General features: G+C 44.1%; 1 protein-coding gene across 4 annotated transcripts in view; it reads right to left on the bottom strand.

Moving 5' to 3' along the window:
• Positions 1-20206, bottom strand: part of CHM (CHM Rab escort protein) — a 232045-nt gene that overhangs the window by 147287 nt on the left and 64552 nt on the right. For all 4 annotated transcript variants that reach the window (XM_075940750.1, XM_075940754.1, XM_075940753.1 and 1 more), the window contains exon 4: positions 16407-16531. In XM_075940750.1, the coding sequence (XP_075796865.1) occupies positions 16407-16531 (125 nt within the window). The remainder of the gene's footprint in view (positions 1-16406; positions 16532-20206) is intronic.

Raw genomic sequence — 20206 nt, 5'->3', positions numbered from 1 at the left:
TCCCTTGCCCCAGAAGGACAAGAACAACTCCGAAGCAGAGGGGAGGAAGGGCGGGTGGTAGAGCACCCACAGGGACAACCATCTCAAAGAATCTCCGTTACTGCACGAAGTGAGTAACTTCCCTTTTTTCTTCGAAGACTGTTCCTGTGGGTGCTCCACCTTAGGTGACTATATAACAGTACCCATGTGAGGAGGCGGGTGCTTCAGTTAATAATCATGTTGAAACTCTGGTGAAGGCTGTTAGTCCAAGTTCCGTGCCCCATTTTGAGGAAGTGTCCAGGGCATCATGTCTGGCAAAAGTGTGTACAGAAGACCGTGTTGCGGCCCTGCAAATGTCCGTCAGATTAATGCTGCTAAGGTAGGCCGCAGAGGTTGCTATGGCCCTTGTGGAATGCACTCACAATTGCAGCAGAGGCTGTTGGTTATAACTAGTGTAAGCCAGGCAGATACAGTCTATGATCCACTTGGAAAGTCTCTGTGTAGAGATTTGCGCGCCCAATGACCTTTTAGCGATGGAGATGAAAAGTCTGTTTGGTTTACAAACTGCCTTTGTTCCTTCTAGGTAAAAGGTCAGAGAGCGGCGCACATCGAGAAAGTGCCATTTAGCTTCTACAGCAGTGGTATGCGGCTTTGGACAGAAGACCCATAGCACAAGTGGTTCATTGCAATACCAGGGAGTAAAGACTTTAGGTAAGAACTTTGAATATGTTTGGAGGACCACCCTGTCCTTATGAAAAATGGTGAAGGGTGGGTCGGCCATGAATGTCCCAATTTCATTTACTCTTAACTGAGGTAAGTGAAACTAGCGTTACGACTTTCATTGAAAGATGCATCATTGAACACATGGCCATGGGTTTGAATGGTTTATGAGTTAGAGCTTGTAGCACAAGGTTTAAGCCCCATGCTAGGACTGGTGCTGTAAGCGGCAGAAATGTGTTCTGGATGTCCTTTAGGAAACATTCGGTTGTGGGAAGGACGAAAACCAATTTGTCCTCGATGGGATAAAACACAGCTATAGCCGCAAGGTGAACCTTTAGCGAGCTGAAGGAGAGGCCTGTATGTTTTAAGTGTAAGAAGTACTCTAGTATGTCGGCCAGAGGAATTGAGAGTGCATCTGCCAATCTGAGGTTCTCCCAGAAGAGAATCTATGCCACTTGTACAGGTAAGGTAAGACTTTCTTGTTGAGACCCTGCAACTATTTATTAGGATCTGTCTAACCTGATCCGTGAATGTTGCTTCTATTGAGAAGAGCCAGTGAGGAGCCACATGAGGAGATGAAGAATGCGGAGAGATGAGTGACAAACACGCTCCCGTTGCTGAGTCAGGAGACGAGGGACTATCTGAAGGTGCAATGGAGTCCTTAGAGACATGTGGAGTAGGTAAATATACAATGTCTGGCGGGGCCAAGCTGGAGTGATGAGGATTACTAATGCTGTCCCTGCTTTTATTCTGTTGACTGCTTGGTGGAGAAGCGGGATTGGTGGGAAGGCATAGAGGAGGGGTGTGTTCCAAGATATTGTAAAGGCATCCCCCAGAGAGTGTAGTCCAATGCCCACACGAGAACAGTACTGTGGACACTTTTTGTTCACAAAGTTTGCAAACAAATTGATTTGTGAGAATCTCCAGTTGAGAAAATCATGTGGAGTATGCCATCGTCCAATTCCCATTCGTGGTTGGAAGTGAACTTCCTGTTGAGGGTGTCCACCATAATGGTCTTTGCCCAGTAGATAAGCAGCTTGTATGCGGATACTGTGGTCTATAAACCATGACCATAGGTGTGTCACTTCTTTGCACAGGTGCAAGGATCTGGCTCCTCTTTGCCGGTTTATGTAGTACATTGTAGCTTGATTATCCATAAAAATATGTACTGTGTTGTCAGAATTTCCTGCAACGGATACAGGGCATGAGTACCGCTCTGAATGCCAACACATTGATGTAGAAGGAGCACTCACGGGCCTGCCATTGTCCCTGGACCGAGAGGGGGCCCGAGTGTGCTCCCCATCTCAGGAGGGAGGTATCCATCGTCATCACAATCGTCAGGGGAGCTCTGCAGCAGCATACCCCAGCACATACTTTTTTTGGTCTGCCCACCAATCTAGTGAGCGCTTGACCCTGTTTGGGAGTGAAAGCAGCTTGTTGACGCTGATGTAATGGGGCCTGTACACCGTTCTGAGCCATTGCTACATTGGTCTCATGTAACCTGGCATGCGATACTACTGATGCAGCCATGTAGCCTAGAAGCCGTAGACAAGTTCTTGCAGGAACTTGTGGGCTTGTCTGCAACACATCGACAAGGTGTTTGATTGTTTGGAATCAGTGGTGCAGAAGAGAGGTTGTTGCCTAGATGCAGTCAAGATAAACTCTATAGTCTGGGACGGTTAGAGCTTGCATTTGGCTAGGCTGATTTGGAGTCCTAACATCTGAAATAAGGACATGACCTGAGAGAGTGCTTTGTGAGCCTCCTGGCGGCTGGGCACTCTGATCAGGCAGTTGTTGAGGTAGGGGAATACAGCTACACCTCGCTCAAGGAGGTGAGCTGCCACTACTGTGATGAGTTTTGAGAAGACCTTTGGGGCCGTAGAAAGTCCGAAGGGCAGCACTGTGTATTGGAAATGTGCTGTGCCCAGTGTGAACCTGGAATATTTGCGATGCGCGGGATGCCTAAATATGTGAAAATACACGTCTTGGAGGTCAAGAGTTGATAGCCAGGGCCCTTCGTTTAGGGCTGGTATTATAGTAGCTAAAGTCACCATCTTAAGCACTCCCTTCGAATGTAACAGTTGAGTTTCCTGAGATCGAAAATTCATCTCCAACTTCCCAATTTCTTTGCTGTGAGGAAATAACAGGAGTAAGAAGCCTGTTTTTGTGACCTTGAGGTACTGATTCTATGGCACCCAGATGGAGTAGAACACTCTCGTGAGATGAGACAGGGAGGGAGGATGGGTGGAAGGAAAAATGATAAAAGGGATGCAGTATCCTGCTCTTACAACTTCTAGCACTCATTTGTCAGTCATGATTGTTAACCATTGGTAGAAGAAGGGTAGGAGGCAGTGGTGGAAAAGTAGGTAGGATTGCAGATGCTCCATATGAAGTGGTATCAGACTCTCAATCTAAGCTTCAAAATCTTTGCCTGGAGATAGATGGCTAGGATGCCAGTGGTCTGTTTGTGTTTGGTTTGATGTTGTCTCCTCCTGTTGTCAAAGTGTGTCTGAGTGTGATTGAAACGCTGCAGGCACATGGATCCCAAGGGTTTTCAACATTGTTCTGGAATCCTGGAGCGAATGGAGAGATGCATCGGTTGTGTCCATGAACAACTTAGATCCCTGGAAGGGGAGGTCCTCTATTATGGCCTGCACTTTGCGAGGAAAACCTGACAGGTGGAGCCAGGAGATCCTCCTTATGACGATAGCTGTTGCAATGGAGCATGAGGCTGTGTCAGATGCATCGAGGGCAGCTTGAAGGGCCATTTGGGAGATCAGCATTCCCTTGTTTATGTTGGCAGAGAATTGTTGTTTCTTACCCTCTGACATGTTATCAATAAAAAGTAATAGTTGTTTGAAAATGTGGTGGGTGTATTTAGCCAACATGGCTGTATAATTCAATATATGTAACTGAAGTGAAGCTAAGAATAAGCCTTCCTTTCCATATGATCTAATTGCTTCCACTCTTTGTCACAAGGGGTAGTGTGCGTTGCGCTCTGTTTACCTCTTTGGCCCTTCACTACAGAGTTGGAGGACGGATGAGAAAAGAGGAAGTCCATCTCCTGAGGTGCCATGTAATATTTGTGATCAGACCTCTTGCAGACTGGTGGAATCATGGCTGGCATCTGCCATATAATCTTGGCAAGGTCCATAAGGGCCAGGTCCATAGGCAAGGTTAGTTTGGCAGTTGGTGCAGTGTGGAGTATGCTGGTCAGTTTGTGTTAGGTCTCCAGGATATGGTCCTTGAGGTCTCCCTGGTCATCAGCTACTCGTTTAAAGAGCTCTTTAAAGAGCGAAAGTCGTCACCCACCATAGGGGGTGGGGACATAAGGGTGTCATCAGGAAAGGAGGATGTGTGTTGCAGGGTGAGAGGAGACTGATGATTCCTTGTCACTGGAAGCAATGTCCTCCTCCTCCTGGTAGAACAACCTGTCAACGGGCAGAAAAGATGATGCTTTGGAAGCAGGGGCAGTCAGAATGGGCTGTTGACCTTGAGCCTGATGATGAACCCACAGGTCCCATTAAGGCCAGTTGGGGGGGGAGGGGGTTAGAAGCACCTCGGCAACCATTGAAGAGGCTGTTGCTGAGCTCCTGGCACTGTGGGTGGTTGATGCTGTTTTTAGGGAAGAATGCCTTGGGGAATGGGTACCAATCACCGAATCATCACTTTTAACAAAGGCGGTGCCGAGTGTGGTGTAAGTGACCGTAGAAAGCTCTGTGGCGATAGGTGCTTGCCCTGGCTCCTGCAGTGCCGTTGGAAGCTGGGTTGGAACTATAGCCACAATCTTCAGTGCCGACGCAGTCTGCGGTGCCGATGGTGAAGAGTAAAAGGATGTTGGTACCGCATGCTTGTGGCTCTTCAGTGCTGGAGGTGGCATAGGTGCCAACAGTACCAAGTGCACCTTCGTCTTCTTCGGTGCCAGTGGCAGCTGGCTTGATTTTTTCTTTTCTCGGTGCCGACATATGCACCATCAGTACCAATGGCACCAATTTTGCCTTCGCCTTGCCTGAAGGCTTAGCAGGCTTATGTAGGTCCTTTGACCCTCGGGAACCATTGGTACCTGTCGGTCCTGGAGTCTCCCTGTCTGGAATCCTGGAAGGTGTTGGAGCAGGTGGCAATTTAGGCGCTTGCTCCTGTTTTTTTGACGGAGAGTCACCCTTACTGGTGGTATGGGACCTCTTCCAGATCTGGTCAGAAGAAGAGTCCCTCATAGAGACACTGACCGGTGTGGTCTTTTCAGACATGGCCAGGGATGATGGTTAGCACGGGAAGGACGACTGCTCCGAGTCCGAAGCTGGTCTCACCATGTTCTCCAGAGGGTGAAGTTTCAATTCGCGGTCTAACAAAAATGTTTTTTAAACCTTTTACAGGAAAGAAATCTAAACTCTGACTAACTAAAACTAACGGGAATGCTATCAAAACTAGTAAGCGAAAAAGGAGAGCAACTGCGGTTCTGACTGACGCTGATGGCAGTAGAGAAGGAACTGAAGGGATGGTTGCTGCACATGCATGGTAGCAGCACCGTGTGTCCCATCTGCTGTGCATGCGTGGCACACTGGAGGGCACTGCTACTGAAAATCTCTGTCCGGACACACAGTGGCGCTGCAAGAGCTAGAGGTGGAGCACCGACACGGACACTCCTCGAAGAAGAACATCAGACCCCTTTAAGGATTGCAACACCCAATGGGCTTGAGAAGGGTTCTGTGTCTGACTGGTTGCACAGAAACGCAGCAGAGCTCCTACATACAGAAGGGAGGGGTTTTATAAGCCTTTCCCTAAACCAGAGATGCCATTCTGGATTGGGACGAAAAAGCTATTGCAAAGAAGCAGCAGGCAAAGGTGATGCCATGGTTACATGTGGTTGCATCTTTCCTGACTCTCCACCTCTGGGTTTGGGAGTGCCCAGGAACCTCACAGTGACCCAAGCCATGGATTGGCTCAGAATCACCCCAAGCATAGCAGCAAAGGCATTAGTGGTGAGCACAAAGGGCTCTTTATGCACTGTGGGAACCACAAATTTTCCCTTGTGGAAGTGACACAGACCTATATTGCCATAGATACCAAGGAGAGGAGGAGGACAAAATATGTGCATGTTCACTTCTGCTCTTTTTTCTTATTTTAGACCATCTTAATGCCCACCCCCTTGCAGTAATTGGACAGATCGCACTGAAAAGGAATATCCCAGCAAGCAAAATAATCTTAGCTGTCACATAACCCCTGTGAAGCCGGTACACAGGGAGTTGAATGAACATTTCAATACAGAATATATTGTCCAATTTTTATTACTATTCACTCTATTTATTTTATATTCTAAATGGAGTTGGCTTCAGATGGAATAGATGTAGTAGAACCTCAAAGAAAAAAGTTTATAGATAACGTGCTGAATATTATGCTGTTAAAATTACTATAATTTAGTACTTCACTTTTGGTGCCAAATCAAAATAAGATACACAATTTGTGCTACATAAATTGTGTATCTTATTTCAAAACTATTTTGAAATAGCTTATTTTGAAATTTGGTGCATCTACACCGGGGTCGGCAAAAGCCTCTCAGCAGGCTGAATCTGGCCTGCCTTGTGCTTTGATCTGGCCCCTGAGGCAATTATAGGCCCCGCACCCCAATTAAAGTCCAGGGGGGAGGGGAGGAGCTCAACCCCACCCCTCCACACCCCACGCTGCCGCTGAGGCTCTTCAACAGGGCTGGCTCCAAAGGCACCACTTGCACAGCCACACAGTCTGGGGCTAGACCCGGAGGCTGAAGATGTCACTGACACGGTGCCTCCAGGACCGGCCGGCCCCAGGCCATGTGCTCGTGATAGGTGTGCCTCCAGCGCCAACCTGGGGTAGTGGTAGCAGCAGTAGGGGCGCCTCTGGAGCCGACCCTGGGTTGTAGTAGCAGTGCCTCCGGGGGCCAGCCCTGGGCTACCTGGCCACGATAACAGCGCCTCTGGGGCTGCCCCAGGTCATGGCGCTCTGGAGTGGCCTGGGGCCGTGTGACTGAAATGCCTCCAGGGCTGGCCCCAAGCTGCATGGCTGCAGCAGTGGCATCTCCGGGGGTGGCCTGTGGCCACGGCCAGGACAGCATGGATGCAGCCATTGCTGCAAAGGAGTACGAAGCCAAGTAAGGTTCCCCCTAACATCCAGACCTCCCCATACCAATCCCATCATTTCCCTCCTCTCCAATACCCAGTACCCCTAGTTTGATCTGACACCCTCCCTTGTTCTTTTACCCTATCTCCTGGCCACACACTGCCCCCTCCCTTCTTCCTCCTCCCTCCATCTGGCCAGACACCTTACTCCCAGCCTGCTTCTGCATCCCACCTCCCTCCCAGATCCTGCACCCCATCCCTATCCTACCTGCTGGCAGCCCTCTCTCCTACACTGTACCCCTCATTTTTGTCCCTACTCCAGAGCCTAAGGAGGTCCATAAAATCCACTAACTCCAGAACCTCTGAAAAGTAAATCTGGTCTATAGGAAACCCTGAACCTCAGTTTTCCCCTTCCTTTCCTCTCACCTGTGAGGTTAGGGGACTAGAGGAGTGGGGTGTTTCAGTTGGGGCCACATCAGTAAGCGGGGGGGGGGGAGAGAGGTTGGAGGGTTTGGGTTTTTTTTACTTCTCACTTGTGTGGTCCCCAATTGATTTTTTGTGGGTCAGTGACCCCAGACTCAAAAAGGGTTCACCACCCCTCCCATAAATAAAGGAAACATTCAAACCTTTTGTGTTGGACATAATATTTTACTTTATTTAAAATGAAGGTTGATAAACTAACATGAGAAAGTGAAAACGCTTAATTTGTTTCATAATTTAAATTAAACTGTTCTTACTAGCTGCAGCCAGTTCAGAAAATAAAGTCACCATACCGAGCAGCATAGTTCTCAACCCCGCCCTTTCTGCCCGAGGACCCGCCGCTCCCAGGTCAGCCCGCAGTCAATTCTGAAATTTGCAAAGTGGCCCTCCCTCTTCCAAAATTCTTGCCCACCCCAGTCTACACAACACCAAATTTCAAAGTAATGCACTATTTGGGGCCATCCCTTATCCCTTGTGCAATGAGGTTTACTGGGATGGTGAAATAGCACGCCTGTAATTTTGAAAAATATTTCAAAAAAATGAGCAGCTTGTATAGACATGGGGTAGCTATTTCAGGATACCAAGTAGCCGTATAGTGTGGACATTCCCTCAATGTATGTGTAATTATGTATGGATAGTTAATGTATCTTTATGACAGGTTCTGAATTACTGTATTTATTTATTTAAATATTTTTACCCCACCTTTCTATTTAAAATATTCAAGGCGGCTATGTATATACTATGATATACAAGTTTTATAGACATAAATTGAGAATACCTCCATGATTGTGGTATATTATTATAGACCTTTGCCTGACTCAAGCTAAAAGCTGACATTTTTATTTAAAATTGGTAGACATTCACCTCCCAAGGCCATCATGGAAATTTGCCTGAGAGTTATGCATTGGAGTATGAAAACAAATATTCAGTCCTGGACCTATAGGCAGGTTTATGGTTCCATAACCATGAAAACAGTCAGTTCTAGAAAAAAATTCTTTATACCGCTAGAAGGAACTCTCCCTCTGCAATAACTTGAGGCCTCTGCTTGTAATCCTCATAGACAAAGATCAGACTTTGGCTTCATGACAATTTCTAGAACATTATGTAATTTAATAGTGTCCAATGATTTACTTACTTTTCTCTCTAATACCTACACGGTTGGTATAGTATTAAGGTCCCTATGGTATTTAAGGCACAATACTTCATGAGTGTGTTAAAAACAGGACTCAAGATCATCTCATCTGAAGAAGTAGTTTTGCCCATGAAAGCTCATGATACTATATATATGTATATGTTAGTCTCTAAGATGCCACAGGACTACTGGTACTCATTTTTAAAAACAACAGGTACACCACATTAAGAGTTCTCCAAAATTTATAGTTCTTCTAGTAAATGAAGCACAATAAACACTAGTATGGGTTAGCAGAAAGGCACTTATTCAAGTCACATATGGCTCTACTGCACACAAGCAATGCAGCTATTCTCCACCTATGTCACTAAAACTTATATACCGTAGCATTATAATTCAGAATTTACCGTAAAAAGGATACACTATATATATATATATATATATATATATATATATATAAAAATAAAATAAAAAGGATATACTATAATTACACATAGACTTATTCTAGAACAACTCAATGAAAAAGTTTGAATGGAAGAAATGATCATGGTTTTGCTGTAAGTGGTATGTTATTTTTAATTTGACTTAAATAAATAATACAATAAAACTTTGTATGCATAAATATTCTAATGTTTTTTCTGTTTTGGCAGATACACTTACATGTCTAGCTATGAAAACAACTTTTTTTTTTTTTTTTAAAAAAGGGTAGTCCTGTGGCACCTTCAAAGAAGATCATCTCATCAGAAGAAGTGGGTTTTGCCCACAAAACCTCATGATACTACACATATATTTTTATTAGTCTCTAAGTTGCCCCAGGACTATTCCTTTTAAAAAAAAAAGTTGTTTTTAAAGTTACAGACTAATATGGCTATCCCTCTAGGATGTCTATGTACAATAGCTCAATAATACAGTCTGATGAATTTTAAAAATATTTTGTAAGAAAAAAATCATATCAACTAACTGAGGATTGTACGACTAGAAATCAATTCAGTTTTATTAACTGCTGTGGTATTTATTTGTATAAAAGGATGCTGTGCGTGTGCAAACAATATATAAGCTATAGACATTTATTTAACCATTGAAACAAACGTCTTTCTTCACTCTGGCTGTATCTTCACCTATGAAGTTCTGTTCTGTCAAAATGCTCATGGAGTGAAACTCTCAAGGCAAATTCACAGAACTACTTCACTTTAAGCAGAAATTCATAATAACCTGAGTTCAATAAGTTTTTTACAAAGCATTTGGGGCTTGTATTCTACCTTGTTCTAAAAGTCTAAGTCAAAGTTTATCGAAGTTTCACTAAACCTTACATATTCTTAAATCTATTCAGTTCTCCCTTCATGAACATCTTAGTTTCTATGGTTTCTAGGGCTACTAATTTTACTATAAAAGTCCAGCCTCTTTATACAAAACTGAACTCATGACATCTCTCTTATAGGAATAACCTTCCTTGAATAATGTAACAACTGTATCTATAAAAAAAGAAAAATCACTTAAATTAATCCTTTGGGCAGACAACTTCCCACTAATTCACAAAAAGGATACATCTGCAGGCAAATTGTTGTGTAAATTTTGAATATTATCTACCACCATTCAATTAATGGTAGTAACAAAGGAATATCTCAAAGTGAATGTGTCTTATTAATGCCTTGTAACAGCCAACCCTTCAGATAGGTCTAATGAAAAATTGCTAACCAGCTGGTTAATTTATTCAGCACAGGTGTTCACTATTTATTTTTCAGACATTTGCCTTTTTTTCAATACAGCTTGTAGCAGAAACAGTATTCTTTTCCTTTGATGGATGCACTTTGTTCTGAGGCCATTCGTTTCAGATTTGAACAGTGTATATTATACTGCTACCCAGCTGCTTATTCTTTCAAAATAAATGTTTAATGGTTACTTCATAGACATTATAAAGTTAACCAACAACAAAATCAAGAGAACATGTAAGCTGTCAGAAGTGCCATGATCTACTCTCTCAAAAGAAAAGTTTAAGTTGTTTAGATGAACTTTTTCTTTGCTATTTTTATCAACTACCAGCTCTTTTTGTTGGCAGAAAGAGGAACAAGCATTATGCTATTAAATCACCAAATTTTACTTAGTGTGTAAAATAAAACTAGAACTGGAAGTTCAGATTTAAAACTCTTGCACAAATTATGGAATATTTGAAAATATTTTTAACAACCCATTTTTTACTCTCCTACTGGTCAGAGCCATTTTTCAGCACACAACCTCTTTGGCAATTAGCTATACGAAAGTGATTGCAACTTTTAATCCTATTTCAGTACTAGTTTAGAAAATATATTATGACAAAGGTCTGGCAGTGATTATTTCTCTGGGACTAGACAAAGTAATTTTAAAAGACAAATGGAAGCTTTAATTTTTGTCTGTATTGTAGCTGCATATGTGAACCTCAATTTTTGAATATCCTGATTTCTGTGACCTATGGGACGCATTAACCTATTTTTTACATTCAATCAACCTGCTTCCACATTGGTTCATAAAAAAGAATGAATGCTTTCATGATTTGTCTAGTGTGAAGAAACTTGAGAAACTGAAGTTTGGAAGGGGAGAGGAAAGGGCGTGAGGTTCTCTTGCCTTTCTTTTTAAATCCCTTCTCCAGAACAGCAGCGATGGATGGTGATAGGTCTGTTGTTCTTACCTGCACGGAGTGTGCCATGTTTTCCTTCCTCCCAGAAGAAATAACGGATTTCATCTTCACTAAGTGCAAGATGGTCGCCATTTTGGAAGAAAACATTAGAGGACTGGAGGCCCAAGTGTGGACCCTATGCTTGATCAGAGAGGATGAAGACTTCCTCGATAGAAGGCAGCGTTTAATCCTTCAAGCACGGCAGGCGGAAGAGCCAGAGAGGGCAGTATGGGACCAGGTAGAGAACTGGCAGCATGTAACTTCTAGAAGGGGAAAAAGGACAGCACAGGAATCCCTCAATACTATACAGGTAAGTAATCGCTTTCAGGCTCTCTCCACAGGTTCTGCAGTGGTGAATGCTTTGGAAGGGGCCTCACAAGTAAGAAACCGGAAGGGAACACCATCTATTGGAAGGCATGGGATGCGTAGTCTTATGGATGGGGGTTCCATGGCCACCACCCCCAAAAGAAAATGACGGGTGGTGGTGGTCGAGGACTCCCTCCTAAGAGGGACTGAGCCATCCATCTGCCGTCCGGACCTGGAATCTCGAGAGGTGTGCTGCTTACTGGGAGCTGGCATTCAGGATGTGACTGAGAGGCTTACCAAACTGATCAAACCTTCGGATCGCTACCCTTTCCTACTTCTCCATGTGGGAACTAATGCTACGGCCAAGAATGATCTTGAGCGGGTTACTGAGGATTATGTAGCGCTGGGAAGAAGGATCCAAGAATTCGGAGTGCAAGTGGTATTCTCATCCATCCTCCCTGTTAAGGGAAAGGACTGGGCAGGGATCGTCAAATTGAGAAAGTAAATGCGTGGTTGCGCAGGTGGTGTTGCAGAGAGGCCTTTGGTTTCTTCAACCATGGGACTCTGTTCCGGGCACAAGGATTGTTAGGAAGAGATGGGATCCACCTAGCCAAGAGAGGAAGGAGCATCTTTGCGGGCAGGCTTACAAACCTAGCGAGGAGGGCTTTAAACTAGGTTTGTTGGGGGACGGTGACCAAAACCATGAGGGGAGTGGGAAAGTCGGATACCTGGAAGAAATGCAAAGAGGAACAAGCAACAAAGGAGGACCCCTGATTCGAATGGAGACGATAGGGCAATCAACTGGTTATCTGAGGTGTTTGTACACTAATGCGAGAAGCCTGGGCAATCAACAGGGAGAACTGGAGGCCCTGGCCCAGTCCAAGAAATATGATTTAATTGGCATAACAGAGACTTGGTGGGATGATTCACATGGAAGGGTATAGACTGTTGAAGAAGAACAGGCAAGAGAGGAGGAGTTTCACTATGTGTAAGAGAGCACTATGATTGCTCTGAACTCCAGTATAAAGAGGGAGAAAAACCTGTTGAGAGTCTATGGGTTAAGTTTAAAGGAGCAAACAACAGCAGCGATGTGGTTGGTGTCTGCTACAGGCCACCAAATCAGGTGGATGGAGGTAGATGAGGCTTTCTTCGGACAACTGAGATCCCAGGCAGCTTCAAGATCCCAGGCCCTGGTTCTCGTGGGGGACATTAATCACTCTGACATCTGTTGGGAAACCAATACGGCAGTACACAGGCAATCCAGGAAGTTTTTGGAGAATGCTGGGGATAACTTCTTGGCACAAGTGCCAAAGGCACAGGGGCCGTGCACAGCTTGACCTTCTGCTCACAAACAGGGAGGAACTAACAGGGAAAGTGGAGGTGGGTGACAACCTGGGAAGCAGTGATCACGAGATGGTAGATTTCAGGATCCTGACCAAAGGAAGAAGAGAGAGTAGTAAAATACACACCTTGGACTTCAAAAAAGCAGATTTTGACTCCCTCAGAGATCTGATGGGCAGAATCCCCTGGGATGCTAACACGAAGGGGAAAGGAGTCCAGGACAGCTGGCAGTAATTTAAAGAAGCCTTATTGAAGGCACAGAAAAAAACCATTCCGATGTGTAGCAAGAGAGGCAAACATGGTAGGAGACCAGATTGGCTTACAGGGGAAATCCTTGGTGAACTTAAGCACAAAAAAGAAGCTTACAAAAAGTGGAAACTTGGACACATGACCAGGGAGGGGCTCGAGAATGCTGGGGAGTTATCAGGAAGGCGAAAGCACAAATGGAACTGCGACTGGCTAAGGATGTGAAGGATAACAAGTAAGGTTTCTACAGGCATGTTAACAAGAAGATGATGATCAGAGAGGGTATGCGGTCCCTAATGGATGAAGGAGGTAACCTAGTGACAGATGATGTGGGGAAAGCTGAAGTACTCAATGCTTTCTTTGCCTCTGTAGTCACGGACAACGTGGGCTCCCGGAATAATGCGCTAAGTGATGCAAGATGGGATGAAGACAAGACAGCCCTGGTGAGTAAAGAACAGGTTAGGAACTATTTAGAAAAGCTAAACGTACACAAATCCATGGGTCCGGACTTAATGCATCCAAGAGTACTGAGGGAGTTGGCAAATGTCATTGAGGAGCCTTTGGCCATTATCTTTGAAAAGTCGTGAAGATCGGGAGAAATCCCGGATGATTGGAAAAAAACAAATGTAGTTCCCAGCTTCAAAGAAGGGAAGAAGGAAGATCCAGGGAACTATAGGCTGGTCAATCTTACCTTGGTTCTTGGAAAAATTATGGAAGGGATCCTTAAGGAATCCATTTTGAGGCACTTGGAAGAGAGGAAAGTGATTAGGAATAGTCAGCATGGATTCAAAAAGGGAGAGTCGTGCCTGGCCAATCTGATTAGCTTCTATGATGAGGTAACTGGCTCTGTGGATGTGGGAAAGTCAGTGGATGTGATATACTTTGACTTTAGCAAGGCTTTTGATACAGTCTCCCACAATATTCTTGCCATCAAGTTAAGGGAAAGTGGATTGGATAAATGGACAGTAAGATGGATAGAAAGATGGCCAGAAGGCCAGGCCCAGCAGGTAGTGATCAACGGCTCGATGTCAGGATGGTGGTTGATTTCTAGTGGAGTGCCCCAAGGTTCGGTTCCAGGACCGGTTTTGTTCAATATCCTTATTAATGACCTGGATGAGGGGATGGATTGCATCCTCAGCAAGTTTGCGGATGACACTAAGCTAGGGGGAGAGGTAGATACGCTTGAGGGCAGAGAGAGGGTTCAGAGTGACTTAGACAAATTGGAGGATTGGGCCTAAAGAAATCTGATGAGGTTCAACAATGACAAGTGCAGAGACCTGCACTTGGGACGGAAGAATCCCAAGCATTGTTACCAACTGTAGACCAACCATCTAAGTAGCAGTTCTGCAGAAAAGGACCTGGAGGTGACAGTGGATGAGAAGCTGGATATGAGTTGAGATAACAGTGTGTCCTTGTAGCCAAGAAGGCTAATGGCATATTAGGTTGCATTAAGAGGAACATTGCCAGCAGATCCAGAGATGTCATTATTCCCCTTTATTCGGCTCTGGTGAGGTCACATCTGGAATATTGTGTCCAGTTCTGGGCCCCCCACTACAAAAATGTGGACACATTAGAGAGGGTCCAGCAGAAGGCAACCAAAATGATTAGGGAGCTGGAGCATATGACTTATGAGGAGAGATAGAAGGAGTTGGGTCTGGTTAGTCTGCAGAAGCGAAGAGAGAGGGGATTTGATAGCAGCCTTCAACTTCCTGAAGGGAGGTTCCAAAGAGAATGGAGAAATGCTGTTCTCAGTAGTGACAGATGGCAGAACAAGAAGAAATGGTCTCAAGTTGTTGTGGGAGAGGTCCAGGTTGGATATTAGCAAAAACTATTTCACTAGGAGGGTAGTGAAGCACTGGAATGGGTTACCTAGGGAAGTGGTGGAGTCTCCATCCCTAGAGGTGTTTAAGTCTCAGCTTGACAAATCCCTGGCTGGGTTGATTTAGTTGGGATTGGTCCTGCCTAGAGCAGGGGGCTGGACTTGATGACCTTCTGAGGTCTCTTCCAGCTCTATGATTCTATGAAGCTAAAGTTGAGGTATGTATCCACTATGACTTCTTAAGAATAAAAAACAATTGAATTCAATGCAAAAGCTAATAAAAACAAGATCAAATGCACACCAGTTATTCAGTTCTTAAATGAAGGTTTGCTAATATTCACTAAGCATTATTATGCTTCTGTAGTACTTAGGATTGCTGTACCACCATTATGCTAAGATTTTATTTTATAAATAAAATATTAGCTGAAATTGTTAATTTTCCACTTTATAATTTGTGTATTTAACCAATATTGTATTAATATAGGGTTCTCAAATAATTTTATCGATTTTAAAACTAAGGTTCATCCTATTAAGTAGTTTATCACCTTTCAATGCTGAACCTGAATTAAAAGGCAGATAATTAAATTAGGCTCCCAAATTTACCAAGCAGATAAACCAAAGCAGTGCATAGCTCAGGGGTGGCCAACCTAAACCTGAGAATGAGCCAGAATTGACCAATGCACATTGCCAAAGAGCAACAGTTCTGTCACCAGCCCTGATCATCTCCCCACCACCACTCTGAGCACATTCTGCCTACTGGCAACCCCACCGGTCAATGCCTCCTTCTCCTTTTTCTTCTGTCCACTTGGATCAGCTCTTTCTCAGTGGGAGACACTGAAGGGGGGAAGCATGGATGTGACAGGCTCAGTGGAGAGGGTGAGAAGTGGCAGGATCCTAGAGGGAAAGGGTGGAGGGGGACAGTGCCTAGGGCAGAGCTAGGGGTTGAACAGCGAGCACCCTCCGGTCCAGTGGAGCCACATGTGGCTCTGGAGCCACAGCTTGGCCACCCCTGGCTTAGCTGAATTTACTCTGCATAAAAAGGGACCTATCATGCACAACAATTCAACCTAAAATATCATGCTAATCTTAAATCTGTTTATTGTCTAAAATGCTAAGAACTGAAATTGGTTATCACTATTGCAATTTGTGTCAATGTTAACTATATTATTGAAGTACTGCATTTTGCCTATTTTCTTCTATTTACGAATGGTCACATAAGGGAGATTTTACTTAAGAGCTTAAAGATAATTCTATAGTCCATTTTTACCTGAATTCAGACTGGAAGCTGCAAAGTACAACAACTACATATAGCAGATGGTGAACACCTTCAAACACAACTTATTGCTGATTTTCAATCCAAGGTGAACTATTGGCCTTTTGTTCACTAACTTGCTCAAAATATTTATTACATCAAATCTGAATCTAAGCCAGTAAAGAATCATCCATCTTCTAAGTACAGAAGATTTATGTATGGGATGCTTAGATAAAAGTTGATAATTTTTAGTTTTTTCTTGAGTCCAAAAGGATACAGATGAAAGAAAAAATATAATTTATAGTGACATCACAACGTAAGTACTCATGCACGATATAAAACGCTATACCAAGGCATTTTGATTATATATCCTCCATACTACTTATACTTACTTGGCATAGCAGATATATTCTATATGCTGAATGGTATTATCCTTCATATTAAGAGAAATAGCTTCTTCTGTTTCAAGGATCAATTTTCTCCAATCGTCACTCTCCTCTCTGACATCCCTCTTTTGCTTAAAAAGAAATATAAAATTATACAAAAATTTTTGAACTCTGCTTAACTAGAACAGTGCTTTAATTGTTTTTAATTAAACTTAAAATGTCACCAATGAAAATGCAAATTGAAATATAAACTTTAGTTCTATCAAATCTAGCTTTCTAGTGATGTTTTTGAGGAACATTTCTTTTTATACCAATGTACAACTAAAATATATAACTTTTTGTAGCTAACTATTCATTCAATTTATATAGGAGCACAGGTGTGCAACAAGAAAAGTATTTAAAATGAGGGCTGGCATTTACAATAGGTTTCTAAGTACCATAATACATCTTTCCACTGATGTAGTATTTGATGACTTTCTACTGAAAGCAAGTTACGGTAAAACCAGAAACTATTTATGTGTTTTCTGTTTCAAATGGGTAGTCCTATTTATGTCAGATAGATGCTGACATGGAACATTAAAATGAAAATGTACTTGGCTTGCAAACAATGTCAAGTAGGTTATTTAAAAAAAAAAGTAATACTATTACCTCTGACAAGTTAGCTCCTATAACAGTGTATAACTCTAAGTCAACCCAAAGTATGATTGCAACATGGGTTGTCATATTCACATTAGCTTTAATCTAGCTAGTACAGGTAAAAATAGCCACAAAGACACAGCAGCACAAGTTCTAGTGTAGGCTGCAAAGGATTGATAGGAATCTTACATATGTACTCATGTTGTTAGCCCATGCTGATGCCTGTGCCATGCTGTATTCCCTGCTATTTTGGCCATGTTAGCTAGATTAAAGCAAGCATGGTAGCACAGCTTGGCATACCAAACCACATGTAGTTATACCCTAAGGCTACATCTAGACTGGCATGATTTTGCAGAAATACTTTTAATGGAAAAGTTTTTCCGTTGAAAGTATTTCCGCAAAAGAGCGTCTAGATTGGCAAGGATGCTTTTGCGCAAAAAGTGCTTTTGCACAAAAGCATCCGTGCCAATCTAGACGCGCTTTTGCGCAAGAAAGCTCCGATGGCCATTTTAGCAAATTCAAGCGGCCAGTGTAGACAGTTGGCAAGTTTTTGCACAATATCTTGCCAGTCTAGACGCACCCTAAGAGTCCGATCCCTCAGTTCTGGCTGAGAACACCTGTGTTAGAGACACCTGGGAATAGCTAGTCAGACTAGAAATGTATCTAAATCACACAGTGAAATTTTAGGAAGAAACCTCCCCGGCAAGAAAATAAGTGCAATGTCATCCTGCTTGTTTGCATATAAGAGCCATTAGATTATTCTTGGAAGAGCACTTGAAACAAAGGACGTGTGTCAAACACCTCAGTGACAAACAATGAAGAAGAAAAAATCTTCTTGATCTTCAATCTTAGCAAACACAAATTCCCTTAGCATCAGAGAGGGAAGAAACTCATCTTTCCATAAAACCATTAAAACAGTAAAGAAATATACAAAACATGTGCCTTATTGTTAACTGAGCCACTATGTGACAATATCTTTCACCATTCCCCCTAAGAGCAATTAATAGATTATGAAAGATCTAAGGGTACGTCTACACTTGCACCCTAGTTCGAACTAGGGATGCAAATGTAGGCGACCGAAATTGCTAATGAAGCAGGGATTTAACTATCCCGCGCTTCATTAGCATAATCTCGCCTGTGCGCTATTCCAATCGCCAGCTGATTCGAACCAGGAAGTGCGCTCCGGGTCGCATTAGTTCGAATCAAGCCCCTTGATTCGATTTGGCTGCACTTAGAGTGACACAGAATTCAGGGATTTTCTTGGATTCAAACAATTAGATAAAAGGAAACCTATAAGTAGTTCTGGATCCACAATGCTTGAGCCCCCACTGTTTAAACCAAAGAGTGATGCTGGAAGGGCTGTCCTCGGGCATACCCTCAAAAACCAAGGCCCTGAGAACTTGTTGGATGGGCCCTGGTCCTGGTCTGGTCAGAACCGACATCTGCCATTCTTCCCATTACTATTTCTCTCTGAGTGAAGCAGGACGGGTGCCCTGCTGAGAGGGTCTGAGGCATTCCTGCCCGACAGAGAACGCCATTGGCTAACCAGTGTATGGACCCCCAGGGACTTTAAGGTGGCCCAGGTATCCTGGAGACTGCAGGCGTTAGTCAATGTGGATGAACCCTCAAACGGTAGGTCTTGAATAGTGGTCTGGAGCTCAGGTGGCACTCCAGACACATGAAGCCAACAGCTGCGATGCAAAATCAGTATAATGGCTACAGTGCAGGCGGCTGCATTGGCCATGCCCAGGGCAGCATGGAGAGCAGCTCAGGAGACCACCCCGCCGTCTTCTATAAGGGCTCCAAACTCAGGCCGAGAGTCCCTAGGGACCAGCTCAGCGAACCTGCCCCTGTTCGCCCAGGTGTTATATATGCGTGGAGACTCAGCAGGATCTGCTTGTTTGTTATATGAAGTTTAAGACTCCCAGACACGCAGGCCTTTCTGCCCAAAAAGTCGATTTTCTTGGCATCTGCTCTTAGGAGTGGTGCCTGGCTGGCCCTGCCTCTCCCTGATTCACCGCCTGAACAACCAGAGACCCTAGAGACAGATGGGAAAAAAAGGTGTTCGTTCCCCTCCTGCAACATGAAGTACCTCTGCTCAGCTCTCTTGTCTGTCAGCAGGATAGAGGCCTCGGTCTGCCTCTTTGTGATTCTGGTCACAGTCTTATTGATTGGTAAGGCCACTCTGGTAGGGGTGTTGGGTTGCAGGATGTCAAACATAGCGTCCGAATCCCTGACACCCTTTTTGCCTGGATTCCCAAACTCTGAGCCAGGAGGCGATGAAGTTCATGATAGGACCGCAAGTCCATAGATGGCATGGCATGGAGAGAGCCACCAAGTGCCTCATCTGGTGAGGAGGATGAGGATCCTTTCATGACTACTGCCTCTGAATCCTGAGCTTGCAAAGGGGCCTGTGAGGCTGCAGAAGAGGCAACAGTAGCGGGCTGAGTAGTGGGGGAAGGCCCTCCTTTCCAGGTGATGTTCCGGGGAAGCCTGGCCTGGGGGAAGGGACTGGCTCAACATGGGGAAGCAGATCAGTGAAGTCACCAAGGAAGGAGCCCTCAACCTCAGGAAGACCAACTCCAGTCTAGATGGCTCTGGTGGTAGGCCCGGGGAGTCCAAAAAACCAGAAGAGCTGGGTATTGTTGAACTGGAGTATACATACATGTACAAATGAGAAGATATAGAAAATGCACAGAGCAGAGAAGGCAAAAGTAGAGACGTTGGATAGTGCGTAATTGAAAAGCTGTGTAACTGCATGAAATTTTAGCGGTTACATGATTATTCGGTAGTCCCTGGAGGTGGGACCGGCAGTCAGTGCACTCCGAACCCCACTCCGAGGGATCCCTCTGTCACTCCATGCTACTACCTCTCTAACAGATGCAGCAACACAAGATGGCAAAAGGGAGCTGGTCTGCAATGGGAGCCAGCTTAATACTCCCAAACAGATATGAATTATATTCTTAGCTCTGCCACATCTTGTCTACATAGTGGTTTTGTCAGCACCAGAAGGGTATAATATTTTAATTTGAAGTAACATGTTATATGCTAACTGGCCCATGCAGAATGTGCTGAAGCCCACAAAAAGTCTTATAGTGAGTATTAATATAGTCCAGCTTCAAGCCATGTAATCATATCAATAGTTCTGATATGCTGTAAAATACTGATAA

The sequence above is a fragment of the Pelodiscus sinensis genome, chromosome 13, assembly GCF_049634645.1.
Source record: "Pelodiscus sinensis isolate JC-2024 chromosome 13, ASM4963464v1, whole genome shotgun sequence".
Taxonomy (NCBI): Eukaryota; Metazoa; Chordata; order Testudines; family Trionychidae; genus Pelodiscus; species Pelodiscus sinensis.
Note: the sequence above shows the minus strand (reverse complement) of the source record. Positions and strands in the feature narration are given on the sequence as shown.